The sequence below is a fragment of a genome, unplaced genomic scaffold, assembly GCF_019419815.1.
Source record: "Pyrus x bretschneideri cultivar Hongxiangsu unplaced genomic scaffold, Pyrus_bretschneideri_v1 Contig76, whole genome shotgun sequence".
NCBI lineage: Eukaryota > Viridiplantae > Streptophyta > Magnoliopsida > Rosales > Rosaceae > Pyrus > Pyrus x bretschneideri.
Genome location: NW_025999816.1, coordinates 1704298 through 1716451, shown reverse-complemented (window position 1 = coordinate 1716451; position 12154 = coordinate 1704298). Strand labels below are relative to the sequence as shown.

The following is a 12154-nucleotide window of genomic DNA, read 5'->3' as shown; positions in this document are numbered from 1 at the left end:
GATCAAATTTTAACAGACCGGATTATCTGATCCTTAGGCTTAATTTTTTAAGATTCGAAGAGGATCTCTACTTAATTAGGATCTCTACTCATAATTAAGTAGTCACCATAGCAGATCAGTCAAAAATAACAATAATGTGAAACAATATTCTCCCGTGCTAATATGCCAGTTATTATAAAACAACAAAGTTTTCATTTATAGCATACGTCTGATCGATGTTTTACAAAGTGACAGCTGTAGTTAGGCAAGTGACCCACGATGTTGGCCTTTTTCCTTCCATTCCTATCAAAGGTTTTCTACCGAACACCTGTCCTCTTATGTATATGTACGAATCTGTGGTCTGAGCTGTGAAATGGTCCCATGCACATAGCTCTCAACAACATGTTTTTTTTTCCAGTTGATTTAAACGTTTCTTTCTAACAACGTTTTTAATGTAAAAGAAATTCTTAATGTATATGTACAAATCCGTGGTGTGAGCTGTGAAATGGTCCCATGCACATAGCTCTCAACAACATGTTTTTTTTTTTTTTTTTCTTCCAGTTGATTTAGACGTTTCTTTCTAACAACGTTTTTAATGTAAAAGAAAAGAATCACATTCACAACGGGTGGAAACTTGGACGGAAGATTCAGGAACCCTAGAGCATCTGCATAACGCTATATAAGTATTCAGTATCAACTTTTAGTTAGCATACATACCACAAAATAAAAGTTCCAAATCGTTTGATCTTTTGCAAGTTCTTAATCTTGTTACTGAAATGATGCCACCCTCAACGCTTCAGGTGAAACGATTGCAGCCAGAACTTATAACTCCGGCAAAGCCAACGCCTCAAGAAACAAAGTTTCTCTCAGATATTGACGACCAAGAAGGCTTAAGATTTCAGGTTCCAGTCATAATGTGTTATAAAGACAACCCTTCAGTTAATAAAAATCGTAATCCTGTTAAGGCGATTAGGGAAGCCTTAAGTAGAGCATTAGTGTATTATTACCCTTTAGCTGGAAGACTTAGGGAAGGGCCTAACAAAAAGCTCGAGGTCGATTGCAATGGTGAAGGCATCTTGTTCGTTGAGGCTTCTGCTGATGTCACACTTGAGCAACTAGGAGACAAAATTCTACCCCCTTGTCCACTCTTAGAGGAGTTCTTATTTAATTTTCCAGGCTCTGATGGAATTATTGGTTGTCCTTTGCTGCTAATTCAGGTGAGTCAATTAATTATCAATTACATGTTATTTAGTTTTTCGTCTTCATATTTGGTCATAGCCATTAATTCTTTACAAAAAATTTGAAGTAGGTTAAGGGTATGTGTAGTGTTTTTTGCGTTAAGGTCGCATACACACGCCGGAGATTTTTTTTAAGAAATTAGTGCAATCAACAACATATGAAATTTTTAATGACAAATAAGGACATAAACAAGAAAGCCCTAACAATATTTGTAAATAAGTTGAAGTTTGGTGGCACCGCAACTGTTTTTAACTTTTTTTATAAAATTGGCAACCCTTTTCATAAACAAAAATTTATCATACTGCCACCACACCCAAACTTGAACTTATCTATGATACTATCACGCCTCGTTGTTCTTATGATTAAAGAAAGTCATTAGGTGGTTTTGGAAAGAAAAGATTATGAGACGCTTTTCATTATTTTCAAAACTAATTTTTCTTGGACAATCCTTATCTTTAACCCTATATATTGTAAAATTTGTATACACACCGAATTGAGGAAATTATATTTCTACATCACCTTTATTGTGTAAGTTTTCCTCTGTTGTTCTTCTTCTAGGTTTTTTGCCTGTCATCATGTCGTCCTCTTTGTCTTCTATCTAAATTTTTCTCTTCTATAAGCATTTTGTCTAAATTCCTCTATATTTAAAGACTCTTTCAAGTAAAGAGGCACGAGACTCTTTCAAAGAGGCTCCATCTTTCTTGAATTTTATTCCTCATTTTTATGAAATTTTTGTTTCCTAATTAGGTCATCTAATTTAGATGATTTTTTTTTTTTTTTTTTTTTTTTTTGTCTTTTCTTCTAAAGAATTGTTAACTACCACAAATATGATGATCAAGAAAAAAGTCTAGTAACTAACTTTTGCAATATGCAGGTCACTTGTCTTACGTGTGGAGGTTTCATACTTGCATTGCGCCTAAACCACACAATGTGTGATGGACCTGGATTGGTCCTGTTCTTGAAAGCCATTGCGGAGATGGCAAGAGGCGCACACGCACCTTCTATTCTACCAGTGTGGGAGAGAGAGCTCTTGTTCGCTCGAGATCCACCAAGAATTACATGTGCTCATCATGAATATGAGGACGTGATTGATCATTCTGATGGCTCATACGAATCCAATAACCAGTCAAACATGGTTCAACGATCTTTCTACTTTGGTGCCAAGGAGATAAGTGTTCTTCAAAAACAGATTCCACCGCACCTAATTTCCACTTGCTCCACATTTGACTTGATCACAGCTTGTTTGTGGAAATGTCGCACTCTTGCACTTAGAATTAATCCAAAACAAGTTGTTCGAGTTTCATGCATTGTCAATGCACAGGGAAAGCACCACAATGTACGTCTTCCCTTGGGATACTATGGCAATGCATTTGCATTTCCAGCTGCAGTTTCAAAGGCTGAATCTCTATGCAAAAATCCACTGGGATATGCTTTAGAGTTGGTGAAGAAGGCTAAAGCTACCATGAATGAAGAATACTTAAGATCAGTGGCAGATCTTTTGGTACTAAGAGGGCGACCTCAATATTCATCAACAGGAAGTTATTTCATAGTTTCTGATAATACGCGTGCAGGTTTTGGAGATGTCAATTTTGGATGGGGACAACCGGTATTTGCTGGACCCACCAAGGCCTTGGATTTGATTAGCTTCTACGATCAACACAAAAACAACACTGAGGATGGAATATTGGTACCAATGTGTTTGCCATTCTCGGCCATGGAGAGATTTCAGCAGGAACTAGAGAGGATTACTCAGGAACCTAAGGAGGATATATGTAACAACCTTAGATCAACTAGGATCAAGTCAATGATGTAAGTGTTAGACGTAATGCACTTTCTGTAATGTAAAGTTGCGTCTCTTGGAACTAATCCAAGAGTTATAGCTGTTATCAAAAGGTCTGAATGTTATTAAAAAATAGCCAATAATAAGATGGCCTTGTGTTGTAATAAAAATTTGAAAGAAATAAAATTAAATTTCAGTTGCCGTTCAAAAGCCATCCTCCATATATATTCTCTTGTATTCTTCCTTTCTGTTGTATAACTGAAAACTGCTGATCTTTCCTCTAACAGTAAGAATCATATTGCCCATCTGTTAGACAATTTAGTAAGATTTCAATGGATTTCTTCGAGTATCATGAAAATATCAGGAAGTTTGAGCCTTTATTTCCCCAAACCAATAAGAGAAAAATGATATATAAGCGATCGAGAACACAAAAGTAAACTAATCACACACAATGATAGGAACCTTGCTTACTGTAAAATCATATGGAGCAACAATTACAAGCACTCAAATATTCTTCCCACCCACCTCATAATTTAGGGTTTTGAGATCTACTTGGCTCGTTCATTCTAGTTAAAATTTTCAGCCTTATTTTGTTAAAAGTTTGTTGAACTTGAATTGAGTTGAGACTCAAATTAAAGTAAAAATCAATCACTACCACGTTTAACATTTAGCATGACAAACAATAATTGGTCACCCAAAGCTTAATAGTGTCGCACAAACGTATGCGCAACGAAAACTTCGTCACGCAGAATCAGTCGCGCAAAGATTGTGAAGAAAGACTTTGTGTGATGAACAAAAGCATTGGTCGCGGAAAATAAGGCGCGACGATTCCTCATTCGTTACATCGAATTTTTAGGAATGAATATGTTCGCCGCACAAAATGCCAGGATACAAACCTAGGACGACTAATATTCGTGTCTAAAAACTTTGCGCAACGACATGTTCTTGTGCGACGAAAACGAGTTATCGCAAAAAAAAATATAAAAATAAAAATTATATTTTTTGTTTTGGGTTTAAATTTATAAAAAAATAAAAAAATTAAATTGAAATAAAAAAAATGTAGTGAAAAGAAAATTAATTAATTTAAAATAAAAATAAAATGTATGTACAAGGAAAAAGTTTTAAAAGTAAGGGACTAAACAACTAAGAAAAAAATGTGGAATAATCCATGGGGTCGTCATTCGCATGCAGATGGAAAGATTGGGGCAAGAAAGGCTCGGGGTTGAGCATAGGCTAGAGGTTGAAGGGGTAGAGGTTGAAGGGGCTAGCACGTCGATAGGGGACAAATATCCGGGAGACGAATGTCGAACTGACTGAAGGCCTGTACAATTAGTGACATCTGGCGCTTATACGAGGCGAGCTTAGTCCTAAGGTCGGCCACCCCTACTGTCAAAGCTATCACCTCACCCTTCGACTGGGAGGATGAAAAGGCTTAAGGTTCCCGCCACCGAGCATTCCTTATCCCTTTACAATATGTCCTCAACCTTCGCCTGAGAGTTTGATCCAAGGTGTCTGTAAAGGTCTAAAACCTCGCATCCTCGAGGGGATCCACAAACTCAAGCGGAGTCTGAGGAGGAAGGTGGGAGGCGGACTCCTAAAGAACCAACTATCTCTTCTCCATCATCAGCGCATGTGTAATATAACATGAAATATTAATAATAACATTCAAATAATAACTATGATACTTGAATGCGTAAGATAGTAATTACAATTGAAGAATACTTACATGAAATGACTTGGCCAACTCATCCCTATGTCGAACATAAACGTCTACAAAGACATCAATCTTTGGGAATTTTGAACCCCTTGAATAGAACATGATAAGAAAAATGTTAGTACGAAAGAAATTAATATTACTGACATATTAAAAATTGAATATGAAAAGTTTTATTATTACCTCTCGCCGCGCCTCAATCCTATATGAGAAGGGCCTCGAACCCGAATGGTGGAGAAGAGTCTTCTTCTCCCGATTGATCTTGTTGGCTTTCGCCTTCCTCTGTTATACAAAAAATAAATGTATTAGTTCTAATTTAAATGAAACATAAAAAAAATCAATAAACATTAGTAATAAACGTATAATACTTTTAGACTTAATATAAAAAATGTACCACATAGTTGGACTCCTAAAAATGACTGCAGAGCCACACCTAATTTTTTCCTGATCCTCAAACTCCTTCAAGCAACCTTCCTCAAGAGCGACCTGCGGATCATCAAATGTCTAAAAATATTGGTGTACATCTCTCTTCCACTGCTTGTACTGTTCAGCGAAGAGCATGTTGACGTACGCCAACATATTGTCATTGATGTCATTGAAATTGTAATTCGTTTGCAATGTAGCAAATTAATTACATACGTAATATAAATATATAAAATTTAAAGAAAAAGCAATAAAAAGGCAAGATACTTATTGACAAATAAGGGCGCACCTTCGTCCTCACCTCATCTGGCATTGCCTTCCAATACTTCTATCGCATAAGGCAATAGGTCCAAACGACGTGACCAATGTCATGGGCTAATGCGCTATGCTGCTTCGACGTTGGTGCAGCCCAATGCAGTCATTGTATTTGATCGTGATACATCCATTGGTCACTTGGGTGACCTTCACAATCTTCAACTAGCGACAAGATCCCCGAGTATTTTTCTTTGCTGAAAAAAATAAAAAATAAAAAATAGTCAAACAAACATTACAAATTATACCAAAATTTTGGCAGAACCTCCCTAAAGTTATAACAATTCCCAAACGCTGGACATTGTAATAATAATATATGATATCCAATAACAATCACAAATAGGGGTGGGCAAACGAGGCATGGACCCGTGGGTAGGGGCAAGTTTAAGCAGTTCGGGGCGGGTCCAATTATTTTTTTTTAAATCTGAAACAGGGCAGGGCAGGGCGAGTCCACTTTAGTTGTGAGGTGGGGCAAGTCCTAATTGCTGATGTAAGATCCCACATCGCCCAGGGGTATGGATCATGTAAGCTTTATATGTATATTCTCATCTTTATCTAGCACGAGGCCTTTTGGGAGCTCACTGGCTTCGGAGTTCATCGGAACTCTGAAGTTAAGCGAGTTTGTGCGAGAGCAATCCCAGAATGGATGACCCACTGGGAAGTTTTTGTGTGAGTTCCCATAAACAAAAACGTGAGGGCGTGGTTGGATCCCAAAGTGGATAATATCGTGCTACAATGGAATTGAGCCTAGGATATGGTGGGGACCCGGGCCGGAATATGACAGTTGAGGAAACAGGTCCCCGACCCGGACCGTTTCCACCGTCCAAAAATTGTCCGTCTCTCAAACAAAATTCTCCATCTTTCTCACTAACCCTCCCTCTATTTCATCTCTATCCCTCCCCTCTGCAACTCACTCTATTGGGATTTCCATATTAAAACTACAAAGTGTCAAGCAAATAAACATCAATAATTTGATAAACTGAAAACGGAGTGACAAAACTAAGAAGTAACTTTTACCGCTATAACAGCAACATCCGCCAGAAAATACATGAAGTCACCATCAATATCAAGCTGCACACAGACTTGGTCAATATGCAAGTGACAAGTGAAAAAAAAAATATCCCATCGGTGGGAATTGGACTCATGATTTACAAATGGTGGGTGCAAAGTGTGAAATTCCAACCTGGCCTGCACCAAACAATGCCCTTATTGCTTTTCCATTAGTTGTAAGACTTTGTTCAATGATACGAGTAGTTTCTTGAAGTGCAGCTTTACATTGTGGACCTGCAGACTCACCAATTTGCAAATTCGATTTCGAATTCTCCACCACCTCGGGGATGACCCATTCCTTCTTGGACCAGACGCCAGAACCGTACGAGGAGTGGAGCAAGGCAGAGGAAGCCATGGCTGAGAGGAGAGAGAGGGGAAGTTTGTGGAAAGAGGCGGCGCGCTGTTGGATTTAGGAGGGTTTGGAGCGGTGGGTGTGAAGATGATATGAAGAGGAGAAAGGAAAAAAAAAAAAAAAAAAGACACCGGCAGTGCAGTATGCCCAAAAATGAAAAAAAAAAAAAAGGTAATTGGACCAATGGACCCTCATTGAATTGGATTGTTTGAAACGGACCAGATTAGATCCGGTTCCCAAACTCAAATCCCTCTACCCAGCCCGGCCCGTGCCCAACCCTAATCACATAGTTGAATAGGCCAGATTTGGACCTAACACACAGTTGCAGTATGTAAAAAATTTGATTGCACTTAATATGCGAATAACTAAATTCACAAGGCAATAAAAGGAGTTATTTAACTTTACCTTGTTGTGACCCCGAGGCATCAGTAGTGGATGTTGATGTCGTGTTGCGCATACGAGGGTGGCGGTGACCACAACAAGTATCGCCACTAAAGAGGCTAATGATGCCGGCACTTGGGAGACCCAGGGACCAACCGGATCAACCAGATTAACCAGCCTGGGGTCCATTTCTACTGGAGTAGTGGCGGCTGAAGTATGAAGTGGGAGAATCAAATGGGGTGCAGTCGTCACCGTCTTACGACTTCCAATAAGCTACGACATCCGCACAATTAGAAAAAAAAAAAAAAAAATTCAATGCATATATATGTGCCCCACATAAAGATCCATAATACACACACACATTTTGTAATTGAAATGACAAACAAAAGCTAATTAGATCATTATTTAAGGTAACATCTTCTCTACACTACTTACAAGAACAAAGGTTTTTATTTTATTTTCATGAACTGAATTTGTAATACTACCCTTTCCCTCGTGTAGCAAAACACTGATGCCTAAACAACTTAGTGGAAGAAAATTTTATTTGCAAGCTTATATCAACTTTTGGTAGTTGGTATCACACTTTCTATAAAGAAGGTCATATAAACATGAAAAGTGAGGACCAACAACTAGGTGGTATTTGAACAAGTAAAACTGATATCAAGAAACGTAATAACAAAAGTCTTATTCAAATTCGATTTATAAGAAGAACAAGTAGCACTAGAGAAAAGCAAAAACAAGCTGTAGATATCAACAGTAAACTCATAAAAAGCTTTTGATGCAGTGCCATTAATTTTGGTTTGGTAGCCGCTTCAAATTCGATTTAATATTCCTAGTAACTTGATTTCTCTTAAGTGATGTTTTAATTAGGAATTGTGTTGTCATTTAGTAATAGTCGTTTACTGTGCTATATTGGGCTAGCAACTTGTGTTTGTGGTTCTTATGGTTGCTAGCTAGGCTCTCTAAATACTCGAACTATCTAGTCCGAAAGGAATACCAAAATCTAAATAAACACAATCTGCCAAATCTAACCAAAGAATAGTATGAACTTGAAATGCAGATTAATCCTGGTGAGCAATGCGACTACAAAACCAAACTAAGACTTCAATAAACACCCATTAAACTAATTCAAAGTCAAAAAGTGCCAAACATTCAAATTTCAAACTATCAACTAGAGGGCATAGAGTACAAACTAAGAGATTCACTAACTGGCGGGCAACCACCATTTGCTCACTAGAATTAAACTAAACTCACCATATCCGCAAATACCCAATTTACCCAAATCAATAAAATAACAAGAAATATTTCTGAAAAAAAGTTCGGAAACAATTGAATCAAAGACGGGTAAGTGAGGGATTCATGAATTGAATAATCAAATGGACAAGAGAAAGCACCTTGACGAAGAGGAGGATTCCCTGTGCCGTTGAGAAAAATTATTAAAACCCAGATAAAATCAGAGAAATTAGAACATTCAGAAATCACAACTCAGACCCTGAAACAAACGTATCCAAGAATTTGCAAACAACTAACAAGCAATGAATTTGTATTACTACCCTAATTCAAAATTTGAACTCGACAGATTAGAACCCTAATTATTAAGAATTTGCAAATAATTCTAAAATTACCTCAGAGAGAGAGGGTTGTTAGAGGAAGAAGATAGAGGGTTGTTGAAGGAGGAAGAGAGAGTGCAAGTGGGCGAGAGGGTGAGAGGCCGAGAGGGAGGGTGACAAAGATTTAGTGAGAGAGACGGCTGTTGAAGGGAGAAAGTTTACAAAGAGCAAGAGATGAGGGGAAAAGTGTTTGCAATTTCAATTAAATCCCAAGGTTCTTACCCAAAAAAATCAAATTTTCATGAAATTATTTTCGTGGCCGCTCAGAAAGTCAAAATTTTCACCTTCTTGTGTGACGAAAAGGAATTTAATTGTTGTGCAAATGCTTTCTTGTTCGTCGCACAATGAGCTGAAAATTTAATTTACCCAATTCAATTTTTTTTAATTTATATTTATTCAAATAAAAGCAATTTATTTATAACATATAAGATATATAAATTACAAAAATATATATATATATATCATTTAATATGTTTTACAGAGCAATTCACAAATAAATTGTATTATTCATCATCCAAACTATAATAACTTTCATTATCGTCGCTATCATCACTTTCAGTCTCACAATCCTCCTCCTTGATAGGTACGTCACCTTCGTCATTCAGGCCCACTACACTATCGTATCGCAGAAGATTATTGAGATCAATTATAATTGACTGAATCGGTATTTCAATTGAAGCCACTCCTTGTATCTAAAGCAATTCTTGGATAAGATTTGTATTTCAAAGTGTTTCCGCAACATTTTCCATTGAAGATTCTAAACGTTGGTCAGGGACGTTGTCGTTAGTAGGGTCTTGTTCTGGTATAGCACACACATTCCTTCGATCCATCTTCTGAACAACTTTCCAACCTCTCCCCTGATTTAGGGTCATCTAGATACACAATCTGTTTTGCCATGTTTGCCAAAATGTATGGGTCGTCATCGTACCAACTTATATTAGTGTTCACAGATAGTAAGCCATGGTCGATTTTAACACTTCCCTACCTATTTGGGTTTGTATCAAACCATTGACACTTAAACATGATCACTTGGCATCGGTCTTTGTAAAGCAATTGCATGACACTTGTTAGTTTGCCATATAAATCAATGTTTGTACTTTCGCCTCCACCTGTGCTGTTTTGCATACACAACTTAGCATCTCGTGGAGCCCCCAAAAACTTGACGCCGTTAACATGGCAACCCAAGAACAATTCAGCGAAATCAGGCCAAATACCAAGTTATATAACTCTTCACTATAAGTAGGGGAATTCGATGCTTTCAATTTATTCACCTAACATTATACAAAAACATACACTTGTTAGTTTGAGAAAATTAAATACTACAATATATATGTCGAATACAAAACACTTATAACTTACATATTCGAGAAACCACTGTGGAAATAATTCTTGGTGTTTCTTGGCATACAAATGTCATGGATGTTTTTGCTTCATCATCTCTTCATGCTCATCTAGGTATGCTATTCTCTCTTCACAATTGTTTAGTACCGATTATAAAGTTAACTTTTGGGCGAATGATTTTGCACGACGAATATTGTGTTCGTCGCGCAAATACACTTTGCACGACTAATATATCATTCGTTGCGCAAGTCTACATTTTTTTTTAAATTTACTTTATAATTTATTAATGTAAACAAGTTACACAACGAATACCATTTTGGTCGCGCAAAATGCATATTTTATATTTTTATTCGTTTTCATTTTATCTAATGTAAATTTTTATTTTCATCTAAATAAAAAACTCAAACCTAATTAAACATTACCAAATTGATTAACAAAACTAATTTATTATCCCAAATACATACTATAAAATTAATGTAAATATTAATAGTCAGCCATATAACATAAATTTATTAATTAAAATCAAATATAAAGTCCTAAAAATCTTATTTCATAAAAAAAAATACAATTCAACTTCAATCCTTCTCCTTTGGGGCAGCAGCACCTCGCTCCGCATCCTGCAACACATCAAACTTCCACTGCCGGAAATACTTCTTGAAAAGGTCATCCAGATACTTCCGCTGCTTCTCATCGGTTTCATCAACATCCCAATGAACCTACATGAATGCCAATAACAATAAATTAGTAATTTAAAAAAATACTACTTTTTAACAAAAATAATTATACATTATTTAATACAAACTTACCAACAACTCTCCTAGCATGGACTTCTTCAACTCCTCAGGCACCTTTTTCCAAGACTCAAACTCGGCAAAACATTCCCTCAACACCAAAACCCTAATATCAAACCTAAGTTCAACGTACGCATCAGCCTTACTTTTGTCTTCAAAGTAGGGCACTTGCTTGTGTCGGTACCTCTCTACTCGCAATACAACTTTCCTTTCACGAGAGGCTTCTCCCGAATCGGCCACTACCTAAATTTTTTTTTCCTTTCCTGCCATTTTTGCGTGACGAATATGCTTGTTCGTCATGTAAATGCCTCTTGCTATAAAAAAATGTTTCGTCGTGCAAGCTATTTTTTCTACTAGTGAATACTCTTGGGAACAACTTCATACTTGCTCTTACTATACTACACTTGCAAGTTAAAATTGGGTTTGCTTATATGATTAATAGGTATTTCGAGCTCACATCACCAAGCAAGTTTCCCTGGTTCAAGTAGAGCTTAAGGGACCTACCAAACCGAAAACGTAGTAAAATAAATTACAATGTTTCACGCAAACCATTTGAGCAAGCTAAAGCCAAAAAATTGTACTACAAGAAAGTCATATGCCCAAGGAAAAAAAGGGTCCATGCAGCCAAGCCGTCAAATCCATAATGCAAGAAATAAACATCTTAACAAATTATTTGAAGAAAAATAATGAGGGAAGCAAAGCAATTTTTTCATATGAAATTTCAAGCAAGTAAACAGACTGAGGAAAAACAGGGCATGTACATGCCCATCGAGCCTCTACATAAAAATGTTCCATGTAGTTTGTTAGTCCCTTCTCTTTTCAGAAAAGTTTGTTGCGATCTCGTAGCCTTAAAGAAAGGCTATTCCAAATGGCGATTGACATGTCCAAGACTCCAAGGAGAAGGCTGTGTTAGGATGTATTAAATAGTGTAAGATTGTGACACTTGTCATTAGATTGTGAGTTTAGTAGTTTACTCTTCTTCATGATGCTCATATTGTCTTTGTTGGCTGTGCTATATTAGCTTCAATGTAATAACTTCATCATTAAGTAATCAATACAAAGAATATTCAGTCTCCTTTCTCTTTCTATATCTTTCTCTCTCTAGTTCTTGATTCTCTCTATTTCTTCAATCTCTGTGTACATTAACATGGTATCCATTGTTAGAACTGCTCGCACAATTCT

General features: G+C 36.8%; 2 protein-coding genes across 12 annotated transcripts; one reads left to right on the top strand and one right to left on the bottom strand.

Annotated features, from left to right (window-relative positions):
- The first annotated feature begins 534 nt into the window (after window positions 1-534).
- On the top strand, window positions 535-3208 carry LOC103955573 (alcohol acyl transferase 1 allele GSa-like). Its single transcript, XM_018649523.2, has 2 exons — window positions 535-1196; window positions 2093-3208. The coding sequence occupies exons 1-2, from the start codon at window positions 756-758 to the stop codon at window positions 3029-3031; spliced, it is 1380 nt and encodes a 459-aa protein (XP_018505039.2). The 5' UTR covers window positions 535-755; the 3' UTR covers window positions 3032-3208.
- A 1154-nt stretch (window positions 3209-4362) lies between these two features.
- LOC103957778 (probable serine protease EDA2) lies at window positions 4363-9125 on the bottom strand. Of its 11 annotated transcripts, none has more exons than XR_007254866.1 (9): window positions 8856-9125; window positions 8625-8645; window positions 7255-7503; window positions 6631-7160; window positions 6465-6518; window positions 5425-5644; window positions 5146-5198; window positions 4896-4994; window positions 4363-4803 (listed from the first exon to the last, which is right to left on the bottom strand). XR_007254866.1 is itself a non-coding variant. In XM_048574945.1 (6 exons), exons 3-6 carry the CDS (start codon window positions 5446-5448, stop codon window positions 4704-4706), a joined length of 276 nt encoding a protein of 91 aa, XP_048430902.1. In that variant the 5' UTR covers window positions 5449-5644; window positions 7255-7503; window positions 8856-9125; the 3' UTR covers window positions 4363-4703. The 11 variants fall into 11 exon arrangements, 3 of the variants coding, with proteins under 3 accessions (XP_048430902.1, XP_048430903.1, XP_018505583.2); XR_007254868.1 differs by lacking the exon at window positions 8625-8645 and having other exon boundaries at window positions 4363-4610; window positions 4725-4803; XR_007254871.1 differs by lacking the exon at window positions 8625-8645 and having other exon boundaries at window positions 5107-5255.
- Window positions 9126-12154: the final 3029 nt, after the last annotated feature.

Excerpts from the sequence above, each read along its gene's own strand:
- LOC103955573 (XM_018649523.2), top strand. The coding sequence starts at position 756 with ATGATGCCACCCTCAACGCTTCAGGTGAAACGATTGCAGCCAGAACTT. Across the intron at positions 1,197-2,092 it reads GTCCTTTGCTGCTAATTCAG|GTCACTTGTCTTACGTGTGG; the intron begins GTGAGTCAATTA and ends TGCAATATGCAG.
- LOC103957778 (XM_018650067.2), bottom strand. The coding sequence starts at position 6,852 with ATGGCTTCCTCTGCCTTGCTCCACTCCTCGTACGGTTCTGGCGTCTGG. Across the intron at positions 6,519-6,630 it reads CATTGTTTGGTGCAGGCCAG|CTTGATATTGATGGTGACTT; the intron begins GTTGGAATTTCA and ends GTCTGTGTGCAG. Across the intron at positions 5,645-6,464 it reads CGGATGTTGCTGTTATAGCG|CAAAGAAAAATACTCGGGGA; the intron begins GTAAAAGTTACT and ends TATTTTTTTCAG.